Source organism: Ichthyophthirius multifiliis (assembly GCF_000220395.1).
Source record: "Ichthyophthirius multifiliis unplaced genomic scaffold scaff_1120509251170, whole genome shotgun sequence".
Classification (NCBI taxonomy): domain Eukaryota; phylum Ciliophora; class Oligohymenophorea; order Hymenostomatida; genus Ichthyophthirius; species Ichthyophthirius multifiliis.
In genome coordinates, this window is record NW_004086137.1 from 37,360 (window position 1) to 56,954 (window position 19,595).

The 19,595-nt window shown below is 17.4% G+C and overlaps 4 protein-coding genes across 4 annotated transcripts, besides 34 other annotated features; 2 read left to right on the plus strand and 2 right to left on the minus strand. All coding sequences in view use genetic code 6, as the record gives it.

Annotated features, from left to right (window-relative positions):
- Window positions 1-1,793: 1,793 nt before the first annotated feature.
- Window positions 1,794-1,830: a microsatellite.
- A 194-nt stretch (window positions 1,831-2,024) lies between these two features.
- Window positions 2,025-2,061: a microsatellite.
- Window positions 2,026-2,087: a microsatellite.
- Window positions 2,088-2,207: 120 nt separating this feature from the next.
- Window positions 2,208-2,257: a microsatellite.
- Window positions 2,216-2,253: a microsatellite.
- A 68-nt stretch (window positions 2,258-2,325) lies between the features above and the next one.
- On the minus strand, window positions 2,326-3,081 carry IMG5_153050 (peroxiredoxin 2, putative; the record flags this gene model as incomplete). The annotated part of the gene is made up of 1 exon (XM_004030772.1): window positions 2,326-3,081. The coding sequence occupies one exon, from the start codon at window positions 3,079-3,081 to the stop codon at window positions 2,452-2,454; it is 630 nt and encodes a 209-aa protein (XP_004030820.1). The 3' UTR covers window positions 2,326-2,451.
- Window positions 2,354-2,409: a microsatellite.
- A 1-nt stretch (window position 3,082) lies between the features above and the next one.
- Window positions 3,083-3,139: a microsatellite.
- A 499-nt stretch (window positions 3,140-3,638) lies between these two features.
- Window positions 3,639-3,683: a microsatellite.
- Window positions 3,641-3,681: a microsatellite.
- Window positions 3,684-3,699: 16 nt separating the features above from the next.
- Window positions 3,700-3,753: a microsatellite.
- Window positions 3,754-3,775: 22 nt separating this feature from the next.
- Window positions 3,776-3,846: a microsatellite.
- Window positions 3,780-3,829: a microsatellite.
- Window positions 3,798-3,846: a microsatellite.
- Window positions 3,847-3,922: 76 nt separating this feature from the next.
- Window positions 3,923-3,977: a microsatellite.
- Window positions 3,978-5,237: 1,260 nt separating this feature from the next.
- Window positions 5,238-5,284: a microsatellite.
- Window positions 5,285-6,023: 739 nt separating this feature from the next.
- Window positions 6,024-6,065: a microsatellite.
- Window positions 6,066-6,831: 766 nt separating this feature from the next.
- Window positions 6,832-6,868: a microsatellite.
- Window positions 6,840-6,871: a microsatellite.
- Window positions 6,842-6,890: a microsatellite.
- Window positions 6,891-7,250: 360 nt separating this feature from the next.
- Window positions 7,251-7,322: a microsatellite.
- Window positions 7,298-7,349: a microsatellite.
- An 83-nt stretch (window positions 7,350-7,432) lies between these two features.
- Window positions 7,433-7,464: a microsatellite.
- Window positions 7,465-7,557: 93 nt separating this feature from the next.
- Window positions 7,558-7,587: a microsatellite.
- A 208-nt stretch (window positions 7,588-7,795) lies between these two features.
- Window positions 7,796-7,872: a microsatellite.
- Window positions 7,873-8,469: 597 nt separating this feature from the next.
- Window positions 8,470-8,545: a microsatellite.
- Window positions 8,546-8,824: 279 nt separating this feature from the next.
- Window positions 8,825-8,874: a microsatellite.
- Window positions 8,875-9,277: 403 nt separating this feature from the next.
- Window positions 9,278-9,319: a microsatellite.
- Window positions 9,286-9,356: a microsatellite.
- Window positions 9,313-9,377: a microsatellite.
- Window positions 9,327-9,385: a microsatellite.
- Window positions 9,334-9,401: a microsatellite.
- Window position 9,402: 1 nt separating this feature from the next.
- Window positions 9,403-9,442: a microsatellite.
- Window positions 9,443-9,673: 231 nt separating this feature from the next.
- Window positions 9,674-11,389, plus strand: IMG5_153060 (hypothetical protein; the record flags this gene model as incomplete). The annotated part of the gene is made up of 1 exon (XM_004030773.1): window positions 9,674-11,389. A coding segment is annotated over one exon (1,710 nt), but the record flags the coding sequence as incomplete, so codon positions are not given.
- Window positions 9,956-9,995: a microsatellite.
- A 75-nt stretch (window positions 11,390-11,464) lies between the features above and the next one.
- Window positions 11,465-12,018, minus strand: IMG5_153070 (hypothetical protein; the record flags this gene model as incomplete). The annotated part of the gene is made up of 4 exons (XM_004030774.1): window positions 11,465-11,602; window positions 11,669-11,767; window positions 11,826-11,945; window positions 12,001-12,018. 4 exons carry the CDS (start codon window positions 12,016-12,018, stop codon window positions 11,531-11,533), a joined length of 309 nt encoding a protein of 102 aa, XP_004030822.1. The 3' UTR covers window positions 11,465-11,530.
- Window positions 12,019-13,518: 1,500 nt separating this feature from the next.
- Window positions 13,519-13,556: a microsatellite.
- Window positions 13,557-14,639: 1,083 nt separating this feature from the next.
- IMG5_153080 (leishmanolysin family protein, putative) lies at window positions 14,640-15,792 on the plus strand (the record flags this gene model as incomplete). The annotated part of the gene is made up of 3 exons (XM_004030775.1): window positions 14,640-14,696; window positions 14,928-15,228; window positions 15,563-15,792. 3 exons carry the CDS (start codon window positions 14,640-14,642, stop codon window positions 15,790-15,792), a joined length of 588 nt encoding a protein of 195 aa, XP_004030823.1.
- Window positions 15,793-19,595: the final 3,803 nt, after the last annotated feature.

Below are 19,595 nucleotides of genomic sequence, written 5' to 3' on the forward strand. Positions count from 1 at the left end.
TTTAACTTTTTTAACTTAAATCGTAATTAATATTATTTATTTCCTATAATAATTGAACATATTTGAAAATCTTCTGTGTTTTTAAGTGTTCTTGTTTTGTTAAATAAAACATGAGTTGTAGCACATATACTCGAACTTGGAATCTTATCTAATTATTAAAAAGTGGATTATGTTAAAAATAATTCATTTTATTCATCAACTTCTATATTTTCTTCTCCTTTTTATACTTGAAATGCTTTTTTTAATATAAAAGTTAAAAATATATATATATACATATATTTATATATTTTTTTACGATTATTGAATTTTTATTTTCTTATATAAATTATAAATAATATTAATATCATAAAAAAAGTATAGTAAATTTGGAACAATTATATGGTACTCTAAAACATTTTCTTTTTATTAATTTTTATATTAATATAAGAATTATCTTTGTAAATTATATATATACTTAAATACCATAAAACTTATTTTCAAACTAATCATAAAAAGAAACTTAATATTAATTCATATAAAGGAAATAATCCTAAATAATAGGAGTTAATAAGCTGAAAATAAACACTAAAATGAACGTAATAATATAATAAATTTCGATTTTTTTATTTTATTAATTCTTAAAATTAATAAACAAAATTTACTCTTTTTTATTATATAATTTATAATACTTACATTCTAATCCAACATAAACTACTAAAACAATGCACCATTCTGTAAAATTTAGTTATTAACCCCTAAATAAAATATTATTATCTGTTAAATATTCCACATTAGGGTCTTTATTTAATTTAATATAGCCCTAAAACTGAAAATTTTAATTTTATAAATGAGAACAATATTTAATTTTTCCATTTAAAATTTTTCTATATTCAAATAAAAAACCTTTAATCTTTGATTGATTATAAAATATAAAAATTATATTTAAAAACAAACATAAAAAGTTAAAAAAGCTAAAAAATACTTTATGTAATCTAAGGACTTGTTTTTATTTAAAATTAATTCGAATCTTAATACTCGAAATTATTTGCTGAACAAAAATTACTTTTCATATCTAAAATAAGGCAATCAGCTGGACAAATATCTCCTTATTTAAGTATTATTATATCTCCAATTTTTATATCGGGTATGTTTTTTAATATACAAGTATTTATTTTTTCATAACTTTAGTTTTATTAATTTCTCTATACATTGAATTTTTTAAAAACTTAATATTATTTGTTTAATAATGTTTAAAAAGTCAATTTTTTAATTTTCAAAATATATATTTCTCGAGTAAATAATACAATAAAGCATAAAATAAGTTATATATAATATAAATATTCATAATTATATCTAAAAAAATAATAAAAATATATATGATTATAATTTATATATATAAGTATTTAACATATCTTCGTTGCTATATTTATTCATCATTTATATTGCTGGATATAGAGTTAATATATTAATAATTAAAAATGTTAAAATATTCCCAATTCTGGAAAAATATTTAATAAGAAGATTTAAAATAAAATTTAATAAACTTCTATTCTTTACTTTTATGTTATTTATATCATTATTTTAGTTGAAATTTTAATCTAAAATATTTGTTATTTCTCCATTAAATAATTCAATCTTTTTTTATATATTTTAATTTAAAACATATTTATAAATTTTATTATTAATAAATTAAAATAATCATATTTTTTAACTAATTATTTTAAATAAATACTTTTCGTTAATATTAAACAATATCATCATTTTGTATTTAAATTAAATTTAGTTGTTTATAAATTATTATATTTTAAATACAGTTAAATAATTATTATATATTAAATAATTAAAATATATAAGGTTAATGTATTATATATTTTAGATTTTTTAAATATAAATATAAAATATTATAATCTAATATATTAAAATAATAATTTATTATTAATTAAAAAAATTGATTGTTATATTTAATTATTTTTTTAATTTAACATGAAATAATAATTTATATAATAATTATTATATATTTTAAAATTTATGAATCTATAAAAATTATAATAATATTTTTAAAATAAATATTTATTAATAATATTTTATTAATTTATATTTATAATAATGTAAGATTTTATTTTTATAAATTATATTAATAATATATGATTCTATTTCTAATTATGAAAATATAAAAAAAAATGAAATAATTTTAAAGAAGATATATAAATAAAATATAAGAATGTGACAAATAAAAAAAAAAATTATATAAATATAAAAAAATATATATATATATATATATATTTATATAATTTTAAAATATCTATATTTATAAATAAAAATATTAATTTTAAAATATATTTTTTTAAAAATTTTATATTATTATTTATATATAATTACAATAATAAATTTTTATATAAAATAATTGATTTTTTTATTAAAATGAATAAAATAAATATTTAAAATAAAAAAAATTATGAATTAATAAATTCTTCATTTTTTATTTGCATGGACATTTTTCCAATAATTGCTAGTTTTTTCTGATTCCCAATTAGGTTTCATAGTATCACTACCAGGAGTCCAAGAAGCAGGGCATACTTCACCATGTTGATCAGCATATTAGAATGCTTAAACAAGTCTAAGATATTCTTCAACATTTCTTCCAACAGGGAGATCATTAATTGATGAATGACGAAGTACTTTTTTACCATCAATAATAAAAGTACCTCTTAGGGCGATGCCAGAGTCTAAAAGGACACCATAGTCTCTAGAGATGGATTTACTTAAATCAGAAAGTAGATCTATTTGTAGTTCTTTTCCTAATCCTCCTTAATTACGAGGTTTGTTGACATATTCCATATGAGAAAAGTGACTGTCGACTGAACATCCAATAACTTCACAGTTATGTTCTCTAAATTTGGCAGCTAGGCTTGAGAATTAAATAATTTCGGTAGGACATACAAATGTGAAGTCTAGAGGATAAAAGAATAATAATACGTATTTGTTACTGTAATCTTCTAATTTTATTTATTTGAAAGTCTTGCTTACAGGAGAATAAGATGTTCCTGCAAATGATGGAGCAGTTTTAGTAACAAATGCTTTTACGGCTGATTATATACTCATATTATTTTTATATATTTTTTTTTAATTTATTATTTATATATCTTTTATAATTTTATTAATTTTTTTTATTTTTTTTCTAAATGTTAATATATTATCATAATTAAATATTTAACTTATAAATTATTGTATTTTTTATATCTTTAATATATTTTTTAATAAGTTTTTTTTATATTAATAATATAAATCAGAATATTCTTTATTTATTATAAAAATTATTAAAAGATATAATATTAAATGAAAATTATAAATAAATAAAATAAATTAATTTAAAAAATTTCTATATAATTCTATTAATTATAATAAAAATTAATTTCATATAAATATATTAAAAGAATGATAAATATTAAAATAAAATAAAAATATATATATATATATGAAAATTTTTGTAAATAATAAATATAGGATACAATATGTTTAATCGAATAAAAAAATAGATTTTTAATATATAAAAAAAAAAAAAATATTAAATAATTAATTATAATATTTTAAAATATATAAATAATATATAAAACTAGATTAAAAATATATTTATATATTAGTTTTTAATAATTATTTATATAAAAATAATAAAAAAAAAAAATAAAAAAAAATAAAAAAAAATATAATACTATAGTATTAAAAAAAATACAATATAAAATAAATATATATATAAAAAAATATAAAAAAAAAAATTGCTTTTATATGAATAAATAAAATAAATATTAATATAAAAATAAATATATTTATATTTATATATATATAAATATATAAATATATATATATATAATTATAATATTATTTTTTTATTTTTATTAAAAAAGAATAAAAATAAAATCTAAATATTTTTAAGAATGCTATAATTATTATTATTATTTTTTAATAATACATAAATTATATTTTTTTTAATTAATATAAATATTTAATTATTAAAAATTTTTTTTCTAATAAGATAAAAATAAAGTTTAACAAATTATAATTTATTAATTATTTATTTATTTAAATTTTAATTATAAAAAAAGGTTTTTAAAATAAAATTAATATTTAAAAATGGGTTGTGGAGTTTCTAATGTGCATAATATATAAAATTTTATACAGGGATAATTAAATATAAATCTAATATAAGCAACTTTTTCATATCCATAAAACATTTTATTCCCAACCCATACATTTTACGCTATAATATTATTCGGTTTTTAAGAAAAGCGTTCCAAAAATTAAATTTCATAAGAAAATAATCCTAAATGGAATTAAGAATTTATTTTTCAAAAAATTTAAGAAGATGAGACTATTTAAATATTAATATTCGAATATAATATATATACGTATGATATTTTTATTGGATAATGTTTCTTTTCATTTACTTAAATATTAAAAGGTGGAGACTAAAATCGTGTTTTATTTCTTTATGATGATTTAGGATATAAAATAGGGGATTTATGTCTTAATATATAGTTTGTATCTTAAAATATCAAACATCCATTATATTAAATAGAAGATAATCCAGGATTTATTTTAGTAAATGCTATATAGGCTAACTTAATACGTGATAGTACTTTATTTGAAGAATATAATATGCGTTTAAGTGTTTAAATAGCAGAAAATAATATCTAATATAGCACTAGAATTAAAAAATAAGGATAATATCCTAAATTTAATTCTGAGTTTATATTTTTAAGAAAAGATAGGAAATAGTAATTTTTAATGTTTAAAGTTTTTGATGAAAAAGATGAAAATTAACTTAATTTGATTGGGACAGGATTTATTTCGATTTGGAGAATTATTTCAAATAAAAAAATCCGAAAGAAAATTGCTTTATTTTGGCACTCGAAAATTATTGGAAATTTAGAAGTTTAAATTGAATTTTAAGAATTTTTTTATTCGAAAAAAATAAAAAAATAATCTCTGTTTTTGAAAATAAAAAAAATGAAAAAATTATTAAATATGAAGACAATTCTATATATGAAGGTTAAATAAATGAATAAAATAATATGAAAAATGGGATAGGAAAATATACTTTTAATTTATTTAATTAATAATTTTATTATTAAGGAGAATGGATAGATGACTTATTTGAAGGAAAAGGGGAACTTTTATATGGAAAATATTAAAAATTTGAAGGATTTTTTAAATAGGGAATGAAAAATGGATAAGGATTTTTAAATTTTTAAAATTAAATTTTTTTAGAAGGAAATTTTTAAAATGATTTTTAGTAAGGAAATTTTTATTGGATTGAAAATTAAAAAAAAGTTAAGTTTATTTCGAAAATAATTTGCTTTTAAATTAAAATTAACTTCTTTAAAAATAATAAAATCTTAATAAAATATAATAAGGAGTTCAAATTTTTAGTGGATAAAATTTAGTTTCAGAAAATAAATAGTTTTGTTTGATTCTTAATTAAAAAGGTACTTTAAAAATTTTCTAAATTAATAATAGAACCGAAATTTGGAATAATTCATATTCAGATCCTTACAATGCACCTTATATTTATTAAATTAATCCTTTTAATGGAAATCTTTAAGTTATTTCGATTTTCGGTGTTACTTTTTAAACTCCTATTAATTAAATTGGAGTATTTATTAATTTTTTATTATTTTTATTATTTATTATTTTAAGTAAAATAGTTTAGTTCTTAAAAATAATGGAAATTTAGAAATTATTGATGAAAAAACTGGTTAAACTATTTATATAGTATATAAAAATAATTGAAAATTAATTTTTTATAAAGCTTAAATAATTTTAATTTTCATAAAAATAAAATAAAAAAATAATGAAATCATGACTAATAAAAATAATAAAAATTATTATTTTAATCTTAATATAAATTTTATTATATTTTAATAAAAAAACAAAAATTTTAATATTTTTATAATAATTATATATGCATTTTATAAATATTTAAATTCGAAATTTTTGATAAATTTAAAGAAAACAATTATATAAAATTAAAATTATTTTGAAAATATTATTTATATATATATATATACATATTTTTTTATATATATATATAAACTTATATACAAAAAAATAATTTATTTTATTTTTTTATTCCTTACTCATTTATATGTCAAAAAGTATCGTTTAAAATACAATTCTTTTTTTTATAATTATTATTATTATTATTCTAATATTATTTTTCTAAAGAATCAATAGTGTGTCTAGTCGAATCTTCTATTTATGCTTAGCATTATTGTTATTTTTAATAAAATACATTTGAGTTTTTTTTTTAAGCGTCTAAACCATTCATATATTTTATAGTTTATTGAAAAAATTCACAATCACTTTCGAAAAAATCATCTACATTTTGTAAAAACTCCTAGCTTTTATGTAAACATAAAGTTTAACTTTACAAAAGGAAATTTTGAGAACTATTTTAAAGTTGACTTTATGAAGATTAAAATAAATTATTTAATTATATAAAAACAGATATATTTAACATATCATTCAATAAAATTTAGTAATTTTTATTTATTTTATTATTGACTGTGATTTTAAATTGGTTTAAAGAAATAAAAGAAATAACAACAGAATTTTACATAAATAAAGACTTTTATAACATTTAATATTTACCAAAACACTTTTTTATTTGATATAATAATGTTTTCAAGGTAATTATGTTTTATTATTTAAAATTTATTATAAAAGAATCTATTTTCTTTTAACTTTTATCATCATAAATATGAATTAAAACCCTCTTTAGTTTCTTAGACTTTTATATGGGTTTTAAATATACGGCATTTATGCCTTATATATAATAGTTTATATATTATTTCATATTCTTATTTTATTTTATTTTTTTTTATTTTATTTTTTTCTTTGTTTAATCTTTATTTATCATATATATAGTAACAAAATTTTATAGATATATTTTTACTTTTTTTTCAATTATTTACGATAAGTCTATTTATTAATTTTTTTATATTATACATTTTATTATCAAAAAATTAATATATTCTTAATCTAATTAATTGTTCTTTTTTAATTTATAAAAAAAATTATGGTTATTTAAAATAAAATAATTTCAATTATTATATTTTGTACTTAATTAATTTTTTTGTTATTATTATTTTTTAATTAAAAATTAATTTCTATTATGAAAACAATAAAAAAATAATATTCTAATTTTTAAAGAATAGTAAAAAAATTAAATTTAAATAAAAATAATATAAATGAATAAAAATTAAATAGACATAATAATTTTAATTTTTTTTTTAATAAAAGAAAATAATATAATTTGCATTTATATTTTGTTAATAAAAGAAAATTATTTTTAGTAAAAAAAAAAAATTATAAAAAAAGAAATATATAGAAATTTTAAATTTCAAATATAAATATTACAAATAAAAAAATATATTATTAATTTAAAAATGTACATATAAATTTAATTATACATAAATTATAATTATATTATTTACAAATTTTATTCATTAATTAGATTTATAGTCTATTTTTAAAGTATCTACAATATCTGTAAATTAATATACATTTAACCTTTTTTTTAAAAAATATAAAAATGAAAAAAATAAAAATATTTACTTTAATTAATGAATTCCCAAGCCATAAAGATTTTTTATTTTATAATTATTTCTAATTTTTTTTAATCCATTTTATAATTTTATTTTACTGTCTTATGATATATTTCTATCTTTAGATAAAATACAAAGGGATTTACTTTCCATTTTTTTTTTTATTAATTTTTTATATAAATATTTATTAAAACATAAAAAAAAAATTATAATTTAAAGCAAAAAAATTATATTTGTATTTTTATAAATTTTATAAGCAAAAAATATTTTGTATATTTGAAATTTTATATATATCCCAGAATTAATTAGAAAAAAAATATAGAAATATATTTAATTTAAAATAAACTAAAACTAAAAATAAAAATAAATATCTAATTATAATTATAATTAATGATAAAATATATATTTATAAATCTAATTATTTCTGAAAAAAAGGTGATAAATTTAATAAATAAATAAATATGTAATTTATATTTATTCAATTAAAATTTCTAAAGTGTATAATTTTTATTTTATAATTCTTAATATTTTTTTTTTATTTTATATTAAAATAAATAGTATTGTATTGCATTTTAATAATTATTTTTTATTATTAATAATATACGAAATAGTGAAAACAATAAAATAGACATTCTACTAACGAAAAAATAAATTTTATAACTAAATAATTAATAAAAATCTAATAGTTTAAATTTATAGAAGATAAAATTAAAATATGATTTTTATTTAATTTAAAAAATAATAATTAAATATTTTCAAACAAAAATTATAAATTTTATAAAAAATTTAATTGGTAAAGAGAATATAATATTTATTAAAAATTAAAAAAACTTCAAAATATATATTGATATTATTTTTATAATTATTTTAATTTATCATTATATAGATTATTTATTATAATAATTTTTTATAAAAAATAATATTTTAAAATTTATATTTGTTATAAAATTAATTATTTATAATTAATTTCATTTTGATAATTATTTAAACAAATTTATTAAAAAAAATATTAAATATATTAAATTTTCAAATAGAATATTTTAATATTATATCTTATTAAATTAAATTTTAAATTTAAATATAAAGAAAATAATAAAATAAATTATAAAATAACTTTAAAAAATAAAAATAAAAATAAAAAGTTTATAATTCTTCTTTTTTTAAAATTGAAATTATAAATTTGAATTAAATTGAAAAATAAAAAAAATGTATTAAATAGATAATATATAATATAAAAGTTTTAATAAAATTATTTGTAAATATAATTAAATTATTTTAAATAAATAAATTAATTAAATGCAAATATTAAAAAAAAAATTATTTTAAATTATGTTTGAATATTAATAATTAATAGAAAACAAAATAAAGTTAAAAATATTTGTAATAATTGCATTGAAATAAATATTTAAAATTTAAAATTATTATTTTAATAATATTAGATTTAAAATTTTATGATTGAAAAATAAAGAAAATAGTATTTTATAAATCAAGTATAATATATTTAAATATTAATATTATAAATAATAGTATAATTAATAAAAATTTAATAGAAATACTTTATTTAAAAATAATTAAACTTATATTATAATTAAAAATAAAAATTTTAAATAATTTAAATTATAAAAAATCTTTGTTAATATATTATAAATTAAAAAAAAAAAAAAACTTTCAAAATACAAATATTAATAAAAATGAATATATTATAAATAAAAAATATATGTATACAAAAAAATATAAAAATAAATATAAATATAAATATAAATATAAATATAATATATATATATATATAAATATTTATATATTTCAGATATAATATTTTTTTTTATTTTAATTTTTATATTTAATTATTATTTTTAATTAAAATTTTTTTATTTTTTATCTTTACTAATTTAAATTTATTCTTAAAATAAATAGTTTTTTTTTTGACAATTTTTATATTAATTAATGAAAAATTAATATTTATTATTTTCATTATTCTTATAGGAATTAAAAATAATTATTAATTTATTTATTTTCTTAATACAATTATTTTTAATATTAAATTTTATATCAAAATATATAAATAATGTAAACTATTAAAAAAGCTTAATATAACCCATAATAACTTATTTCTGATTTAAAAGCGTAAGCGTAAAAATCAACTGAATATCAACAATTAATTTAACTTTTTGAAAATTAAATAATAACTTAAGCATCCTAAATAAATTAAATGTTAACTTATGGTCACTATTTATATAAAAATGAATATCAAGAACCCCTTTCAAAATCCAGAAATTCTCAAGATATATAGTCATAAGATTAATAAAATGAAAAGAATCTTTGTAAAAGTTAAATAATACTTTAATAGTAATAAAAATTAAACTAATAATAAGAAACAATCGAAAAATTAACCCAAACAATTGAAAACGTAACATAATAAAATGAAAATTTGAGAGAAAAAATAAAGGTTTCAACGGAATAAAACGAAAAGCAAATAAAAAAAATTCTTGACAAAGACGATTTAATATCTAAATATTAACAAAAACTATAAAAAAATGAAGATGCCTTAAAAAAAAATGCCCAATCAATAATTTAACTTAAAGAATAAAACGAAAAAATACTCAAATAAATAGAAGATATCACTATAGACAGAAATAACCTTTTAGAACGTCTTTTATAGGAAAAATAAATTTTTGTCGAAAAAATAAATATTTTAAATAAAATGAATGAAGATTTGGAAATTCAAAAAAAATAATTAGATAGTGATATTTTATATTTTAATACTTAAAAATAAGATTTCTAAAATTAATTGCAAAAATAAGGGCGCAGCTTATCCTCGATTTTCCCTTAGTAAACTTAAGAAGAAAAGAATTCATAAAACAATGATGCTTAAGGATAGTTTTAGCCTTTTAAAATGCTCAAAACCCTCCCTAAACACCATAAATATGAAGTTTATTAAATAAGCCAGACTCTAAATGGATAACTAATGGCCAGTTGTGGCGGAGACAACTAAATAAAGATATACGATCCTTTAAGCTTGAACAATTTTACAACTATATAGGCTTCCGATACTTCATAAATATTCACAAGTGTAGCATTTGCCCCTTTAAATGACCTAATAATGGTCGGATCAAGTGATAAAAGTGTTTAAATATACAACTACCACACTGGTAAGTTAAAAGTTTAACTACAAGGTCATTGTGACAGGGTAAATTCTGTATAATTCACATCGGAGAAAGATAAAGTAAGCACAGGAAGTTCTGATAGGCTTTTAAAAATTTGGGATATAAGTAAAGGTTCATGCCTAAAAACTATAAACTGTGGTTCAAATGTGCGATATATAGATTATTTTTAAAGCGAACCACATATAATAACAGGACATAATGATGGTTCAATTAGATTATATTCAACAAATTTACAAAACAATAAGCCTTTTTATAACATTTAAGGAATATTTGAAGGAGGAATTACCTGTTGTAGATTGTCTAATTGTCATAATTATATAGCGTGTTCCAGCGCAGACGGATTTTAGATAAAAATTGTTGATTTGAGAAAATTGAAAGTCTTTAAATAATTTGAACATTAATTTTATTTTAATAATCATGAATTTAATAAATGTTGCTTTGGAAGTAACGATAAAGTGGTTTTAGCAGGAGGAAGTGACGGATAGATTTTTATGTGGGATGTTAATAGTGGAGTAAACAAGGGCGTTTTTAAAAATGTAAATCATTAGGGGGTTATTGTAGCTTTGGATTTTCATAATGTTACTGGGTATTTATATTCGGGAGATAGTAGGGGGAATATTGTCATTTGGAATAGTTGATTTTTTTATTTTGTCTTTTTTTTTTTGTGTAGTTTTATTTATATATATTATTTTTTTATGTGTTTTAATTCTTTATTTCAAACTATAATTTTTTAATTTTATAGAATGTCATATTAATATTATTTTCTGTTAGTAAATTATCTTTTCAATTTATTTTCCCTAATAATATACTTTTTATTTCGTCGTCTTAAGTAACATCTACAGCAGTTAAGTCTCTCTTTATATTAAAATTGTATTATTTTATTGAAATTTTTATTATATTATGTCTTAATATATATATTACGGAATTTTATACTGTAGCACTTGCTCCTTATTAAATTAAATATTTAATTAATTATTTATTATTTTTATAGGCCGCATAATGTAATAATGTATCTCCCATCTTTTAATTTTTAATTATTATTAAATAAATATATTATTAATTATTAATAATTATTTACTTTATTTATTGGTTCATTAATATTAAATCCTGTTTCTTTTTATTTACTTTCAATTGTTGCTTTCAGCTTTTTGAAATCTTCTAAATGTAAAAGTACAACTAAGTTATTATTTGGTAAATTCTAAAAAATTATTATATTTTATTTATAAATTAAAATATAATATTTTATTTAATACAGATCCTTATGCACCCATATATTTTAATATTATATATTTGCAATTTTTATTTATTTTTTTTAATAAAAAAATATTAATAATAATATTTATAAATTATAACAATAAATTAATTCAAAAAAAAATATATAATAATTTTATTTTTTATTATTTTAAAAAAAAAAAAAAAAAAATATATATATATATATAAAATAAATTTAATTTTTAAAAAAATTAATATAACATAGATATAATAGTGGTCATATAAAAAAAAAAAAATTAAAAATAAATTATAAATATATAATTTTATAATATTAAAAAAAGATAGAAAATAAAAAAAACATTTTTAACTAATTTTTATTTTTAATTTTCATATATTTTTAACAATTAATATCTAATATAAAATTTAATATAATTGTTAATTATAATTACAATTTAAAATAATCACAAAGATTATATATATATTTTTTGCATGATAAAAAATTATATTATTTATTTTTAAAAAAATAAAAAATGAATATATAAACAAATATAAATGAGGATAATGAAACAAACTTATTATTCAAATAATTAAAAACAGAAACATTAGAAAAAAGAATATACGATTGGTTAAATTATGAAGGTGTAAGAATGACTGACCCAACCTAAAAATAAATCGAATATTATTAAAAAAACCGATAAAAATTATCAATATCATTCCATTTTTCATAAAAATTAGATTTATAAAATTCACCTTTATTAAGAAAAAGAAGCAGTTTATTAGCAACTAATGATTGTTAAAAAGGTTAATAAATTATATTTAACTTTGATAAATAACATAACTGAATAAAAAAATTATTACAATTAAATTAAATTTTTTTATGAATAAATAAAATGAATAAAAAAAAAATTTAATAAATAATAAATTATTCATAATTTTATTTTTTTCTATTTATAATTTAAAAATAAATATTTATTTATTTAAATTAAACTTTTAATAGTTTAAACTAATTATTTATTAAATATTATATATATTTTCCTTATATTCATTTTTATTTAATAAAAGATTTAATTAAAGATAAAATTATATTAAAAAAAAAAATTAATCAATTATTTACCAATTCATAAACAATGAAAAAAAAATTTTGTAATTTATATATATTATATAGTTAATGAATTCTCAATGAAAACTTTTATCTTCATAAAAATCAGCTACGTACTTTCTTTTTAGCAATTCATAAATAGTTAAACAAATAATAAAATAATAATTTTTAATAGTCATTCTAGTAGACAAGCTTTTTGAAAAACACAATATAGACTTAATTTTTAATTATATCTCTATTATTTGTTAGAACGAATAATTAAAAATATTGCCTATATTATATCAAAAGAATTCATGAAAACTATAACAAGAAGATAACTAAATATAAAAACTCCCACACTTTCAAGTCTATCGAGAGTTCTTTTTTTATTAAATAAGATCTTTAGAGTTTATTATTTCAAAACATTAATGCTGTATATAGGGTAATTTTAGTATTAAGTTTATAACTATATTTATACAATTAAAATATTATCTTTATATAAAATATATATATATATAATATTTAAAAATATTAATAATACCTTTTTAAAATTGTTTTTAAAGCATTTATACATCAATTGTATTAATAATATTAATGATGATTTATATATAGTTTGTTTCTAAATATATGCCAAAAAGCATATAAGGAGTAAGATATACGATTTTAGTGAATATTGCGGATTAAAAAAGTAATAATTATTATTAATAATTTTTATATATTTTAATTTTTTTTTATACTAAATTTTTTCAATTATTTATCAATTTTTTTTATAAAATAAATAATGTTAAATAAAAGTAAAATATATTAAATAAATATTTAATTTTATAATTTATAGAAATTTAATTAAATTTATTTGATTTAAAAATAAATTACATTTTATAATATAATAAAGGATATATTTAATTAAAATTTTATATATAAAAAAAATCTTTAATTAAAAAAATAATATTAAATATATAAAAAAATCTATCCTTACTAAATAAAAAAATATATATAACTTTTATAAATATAAAAAATAATTTAATATTTATTATGGATTAAATTAATTTTATATTCTATTTGTGTTTTTTATATATCTTTAAATAATATTTATAATTATATAGATTTATAAAAATATTTATGTAGTTTTTAATATATATAAATCAGTATAATAAATAAATTAAAAAAAAATGAAAACATTAAAATATTTAATAATCATAATATTAATTAATATAAAAACAAACTTCCAAACAAAAATACATGAACATACATGTTAGCATTCAAAACATAATTTCGATCCCGAATACCATCCTATAAACCCTTCGAATTATTTAAAAAACTACAGAAATTTGGAAACTATAAAAGGTCCTATCCGTATAACTTTTAATATAGTAATACCTGATGATTTAAAGGCATTAATTTTAGATTTTCATTTATAAATAATAAAAAAAATAATGAAATACATCTAATTATATTTTAGCCAAATATTAGAAGTAAATTAATTATAAAGAAACATTTATCAATTAAGTATACCATGCAATGGAGTTTCTGTGCCTCTAGAAATATCCAAAGAAGGAATCGAAAATAGCGATTTACATATTTTTATTAATTTTTAAAAAACTAATGATAGTTATGTTGCTTTTGCTGGTCCTTGTTAAATATCTCCAAGACCAACTTTTGGTACTATGACATTTAATTTAAATTATTTAGCATAGAATATAAATTTTTTAGATAGTTATTATTTCCAAAAAATCATGGAAACTGTTATTCATGAAATGATTCATATTTTAGGTTTTTCGAATTCTTTATATAGATATTTTACTGATGAAAATGGGTATTAATATTAAAATTTACTCCAAAAAGTTTATTTTTTTTTTTAAAAAAAATAAATTAATATATATAAATATAAAGGTTATTATAAGAAATGTGCCGACATAAATAATAACATCACCTAAAATAGTTGCAGCAGCCCGTTTAATATACTAGTGTGAATAAATAACAGGCATGTAATTAGAAAACGAAGGCTCAACATCATCTTTAGGAGTACATTGGGAAAAAACAATAGCTTAAAATGAAATAATGAACCCTTCTGTTGTTTAAGGATATGCTTTTTTAACAAAACTAACTTTAGCATTATTAGATGATTCAAATTTTTACACAAAAGTAAATTATTCATATGAAGCTGACCTTATTTGGGGACAGGGGAAAGGCTGTAATTTTTTTAATAAGGGATGTTAATAATTAACTACTGAAGCTAAATTCGATGAATTTTGTTATAATACGAATAATTTATAATGCGATTTTTACAATTTAGGCTTTTCTTAATGCAAGACTTAGGGTTTTTCTGATAAATGTACTTTTTTTTAAATCTTGGCAGGTTTAGATTGTACTAATCCGAATATTACTTCGATGGATTCTTAGGGTTTGGGGGATTTTTTTGGATATAATAGTAGGTGTTTTTAGAGCAATATTAAATTAAATGAGAGTGTATTAACTAATTTATAAGGGAGATGTTATAAATATAAATGTGATTTTATAAAAAATAGTATTATTGTCTATATAGGGAATTCATTAGAAATTAACTGCCTTTAAAGTGGACAATAGATTAAAAGTTAAATAGGCTCAGGAAGTATTACATGTCCGGATTTTAAAAAGATTTGTGGAAAAGAAATCGTTTGTTATTAAAATTGTAATGGTTAGGGGATTTGTAATGGGGGTAAATGCACTTGCTTTGAAGGTTTTTCTGGAAAAGGGTGCTAGTGTAAACCTGGGATGATTGAAAATACTTTAAATTAGGAATGTGGGTGTCCTTTAGGATTTTTTTTAGAAAACAATTAGTGCTTTTAGTGTATGGAAAATTGCTTTAAATGCCAAAAAAGGGACTTTTGTGAATTATGTAATGAAAATTTTGTTTTTTTAAATTCTTAGTGTGTAAAAATATGCTAGGAAGGGTTTTTTAGGGATGAAAAAAGTGAAAATTTAGAGTGTTTGGAGTGTAGTTTTGGATGTAAAAGTTGCGTTTTTTCACCTAATAAGTGTACAGGGTGTTTTAGTGGATTTTTTTTGGAAGAAGAGAAGTTTTTTTGTTGGGAAAAAGAATGTCCTAAGGAAGGCTTTTTTTAAGACAATTAAAAATGTGTTAAATGTAGTTAAAATTGTCAATTTTGTGATTAAAAGGAATGTTTTTAGTGTATTACTGGTTTTTTTTTGTAAATCTAAAGCAATTCTTGCGTTTAAAAATGCTCAGAAAATGAATTTTTGGAAAACAATAAAATTTGTAAAATTTGCCCTTTTCCATGCCTTTCGTGCACAGAATAGGGTAAATGTACTTCTTGTATCAAGTATTTTTTTCTTTTAGAAGACTCAGAGTGTGTTTAAAAATGTCCGCATTCTTATTATTAGAATTCATTATATTCTAGATGTGATTAATGTATATAAAATTGCCATTAGTGCAATGAAAGTCCTATTTTTTGCCAAAAATGTGATCTAAATTTTCACTAAATAGAATTTTCTTGGATAATTAGTTAATAAAAAATACCTGATAAATGTATAGAAGAATGCCCTAATGCCTATATAGTAGATTTTTAGTCACAAAAGTGTATTTTTGACATTAAAAATACATGCAGTGTTTTTGAAAATAATACATAATGCACAAAATGTAATGATGGCTTTTTATTGATTTCGTAAAATTTATAATGTATAAAAGAATGTCCTTAGTCTTTTTTCTACCAAGATTATTAGTGCAAAGAATGCGCCCAAAACTGCCTTTAATGCACTTCTTTACAAAACTGCTTTTAATGTATTTCTCATGATTTTAAATTATTTAATAAAAAAGAATGTGTTTTAGCCTAAAATTGTCCACAAAACTTCTTTTTTTCAACAAATAATAACTCTGAGTGTATTTCCTGTATTCCTAACTGTGAAAAATGCACAGAAAACAGCCAATAATAATGCCTCTAATGTATCCAAAACTATCTATATATAATTAACAGCAAATATAATATTTTCGAGTGTATAAAAGAATGTTCTATAGGCTATTTTTATTCCCAAAATACACTATAATGTCTAAAATGTCCATAAAATTGTTCTTTTTGCTAAAACCAATAATAGTGTACTTAATGTTTTTAAAATTTTAAATTATTATAAAATAATTAGTGTGTATCTACTTGTCCTGAATTTTATACTGAAAATAACGACAAAAACACATGCTTGCCTTGCCCTATAGATTGTTCGATATGCTTAAATGAAAATTAATGTTCTAAATGCGCCCAAGATCTACTTTTGGTCCAAATTGAAAGCCAAAAAGACCTTTTTTGTATTAAAAAATGCCCTTAAGGAACCTTTTATGATTAAGTATAATTTAGGTGTTTGCCTTGTTTTTCAAATTGTGATTAATGTTTGAATAATAAAGAGTGTCTTTAGTGTAGTTTAGGTTATTTTCTTTTGGAATAAAATTAATGCGTGCAAAAATGCCCTTTAACATATTTTTAAGAAGAGTCTTTTTGCCAAAAATGCCTTAATAATTGCTCTATTTGTGAAAATACATAAACTTGTGCCTAATGCATATAAGGCTTTTTATTTATTTAAAACTCTTAGGGATATTTTTGTCTAATAGAGTGTCCTAGTGGTACTTTTTATTCACCATAGACTTTCTAGTGTTTAAAATGTACCCGAAACTGCCTTAAATGTGCTGACTTGATAACTTGTGAAGTATGCGAATCACCTTATTTAGTTTCTCCTTAGACAAATATGTGCGTTCTGGAATGTTTTTTAGGCTTATTTTTCAATAATTAGACGTCTTAGTGTCTAGTATGCCCTTTTGAGGATTGTTTAAGGTGTTCTTCGGCAATATAATGTGATTAATGCATATAAAATAAGTATTTATTAGAAGGAAAATGTATATAGGAATGTCCTTTGGAATATTTTTCTGTAAAAGAAGGAGAAAGTAACAAATGTGAAAAATGTAATATTTAAAATTGCATTTAATGTACTTTTAGTTTATGTGAAAAATGTAAATAAGGCTTTTTTTTAGACTAAAATAATTTATAGTGCATTTAATGTCTACCAAAATGCAGTTATTGTTCTAGTTTGGAAAATTGTTTTTAGTGTGAATTTCCTTTAATTCTATTTGAAAAAAAAAAATGTCTATAAGAATGTCCAGATGGATTTTTTTTAAATAAATCCATTAATTAATGTTTTCCTTGTATGGATAATTGCATTTAGTGTAAATAAGGAGAAAATATATGTCTTTAATGTATTCAAAATTATACTTTTTCAGAAAAATATCACGCATGTGTCCCTTAATGTGTCCTTGGATATTTTCTATTGCCTGAGAATCCACAAAAATGTGAAAAATGTAGCCTAAACTGCCAAAAATGTTCACAAAAAGATTCTTGTGAGGAATGCTTTGAGCCTTTTAAACTTTTTATGGACAGTAAGATGTGTACATAATATGAAATATGTCCATCTAAATATTATCAATAAGAAACTAAATGCATACCTAAATGTAACGACATGAATTGCTTAGAATGCGATTATGAAGAGCCATTTTTATGTAAAAAATGTTAGGAGAATTACTTTTATTTAGATAAAAAATGTGAAAAATGTTCGGATGATTTTTTTTGCGATTCTTGCAGTCAAAGGGGACTTTTTTATATAGAAAAAGATAATATTTGTGTCGAAAAATGCCCTTCATTACATTATTATGAAAATATAATTTTAATTTAAAATAAAAAAAAAAATGAATGTATAATTTGTCCCTAATAAAATTGCTAGAAATGCGAAAATGGTTAAAAATGTATTTTTTGTGAGGAACAATATTACCTTTTTTAAAATTAATGCTTTTTTTAAAAATGTCCTACTTTTACTTTCTATAACCAATAATATTCAGTTTGCGAAAATTGTATAATAAATTGCATTTAATGCGAAAATTAATAAACATGTCAAATTTGCACAAATTCATTTTTTTTAAATTAATATTAAAAATGTTCTAAATGTCCTAAAAATTGTCTTAAATGCTAAAATAGGATTTCTTGTGAAATATGTAATGAAAAATTATATTTTCATCCAATTTTTCGTAAGTGTGTAGAAGTTTGTGGATTTGGCTTTTTTGAAAATAATAATAATTAAAAATGTGATAAATGTCATTTTTCTTGTGCTTCTTGCTTAGGAGAAAATGATGATTAATGCCTGGAATGTAAAAATAGTTTTAGTAAAATTGAAAAAAAATGCGTTAAATAATGCAAAGATGGATAAATTAATAAAGTAGATTTTTTTGGAATATAAGATTAATGTGTGGATTGTTTTAAGGGGTGTAAAAAGTGTTGGGATATATTCAATAATTAGTGTTAAGAATGTTTAGAAGGATTTAGTTTATATGAAAATAATTGTATTAAAAATCAATGAGTTATTTTTATTATTATTAATAAAACTATTATTTATGTATTTGATAAAAAATAAAATAAATAAATAATTTTATATTAGGGTATAAATTTTATAAATATTTTTAGTTTTAATAATTTAGATTTTATTTAATTTTATAATAAATAAAATTAGAAAAATTCTAATATAATAATATGG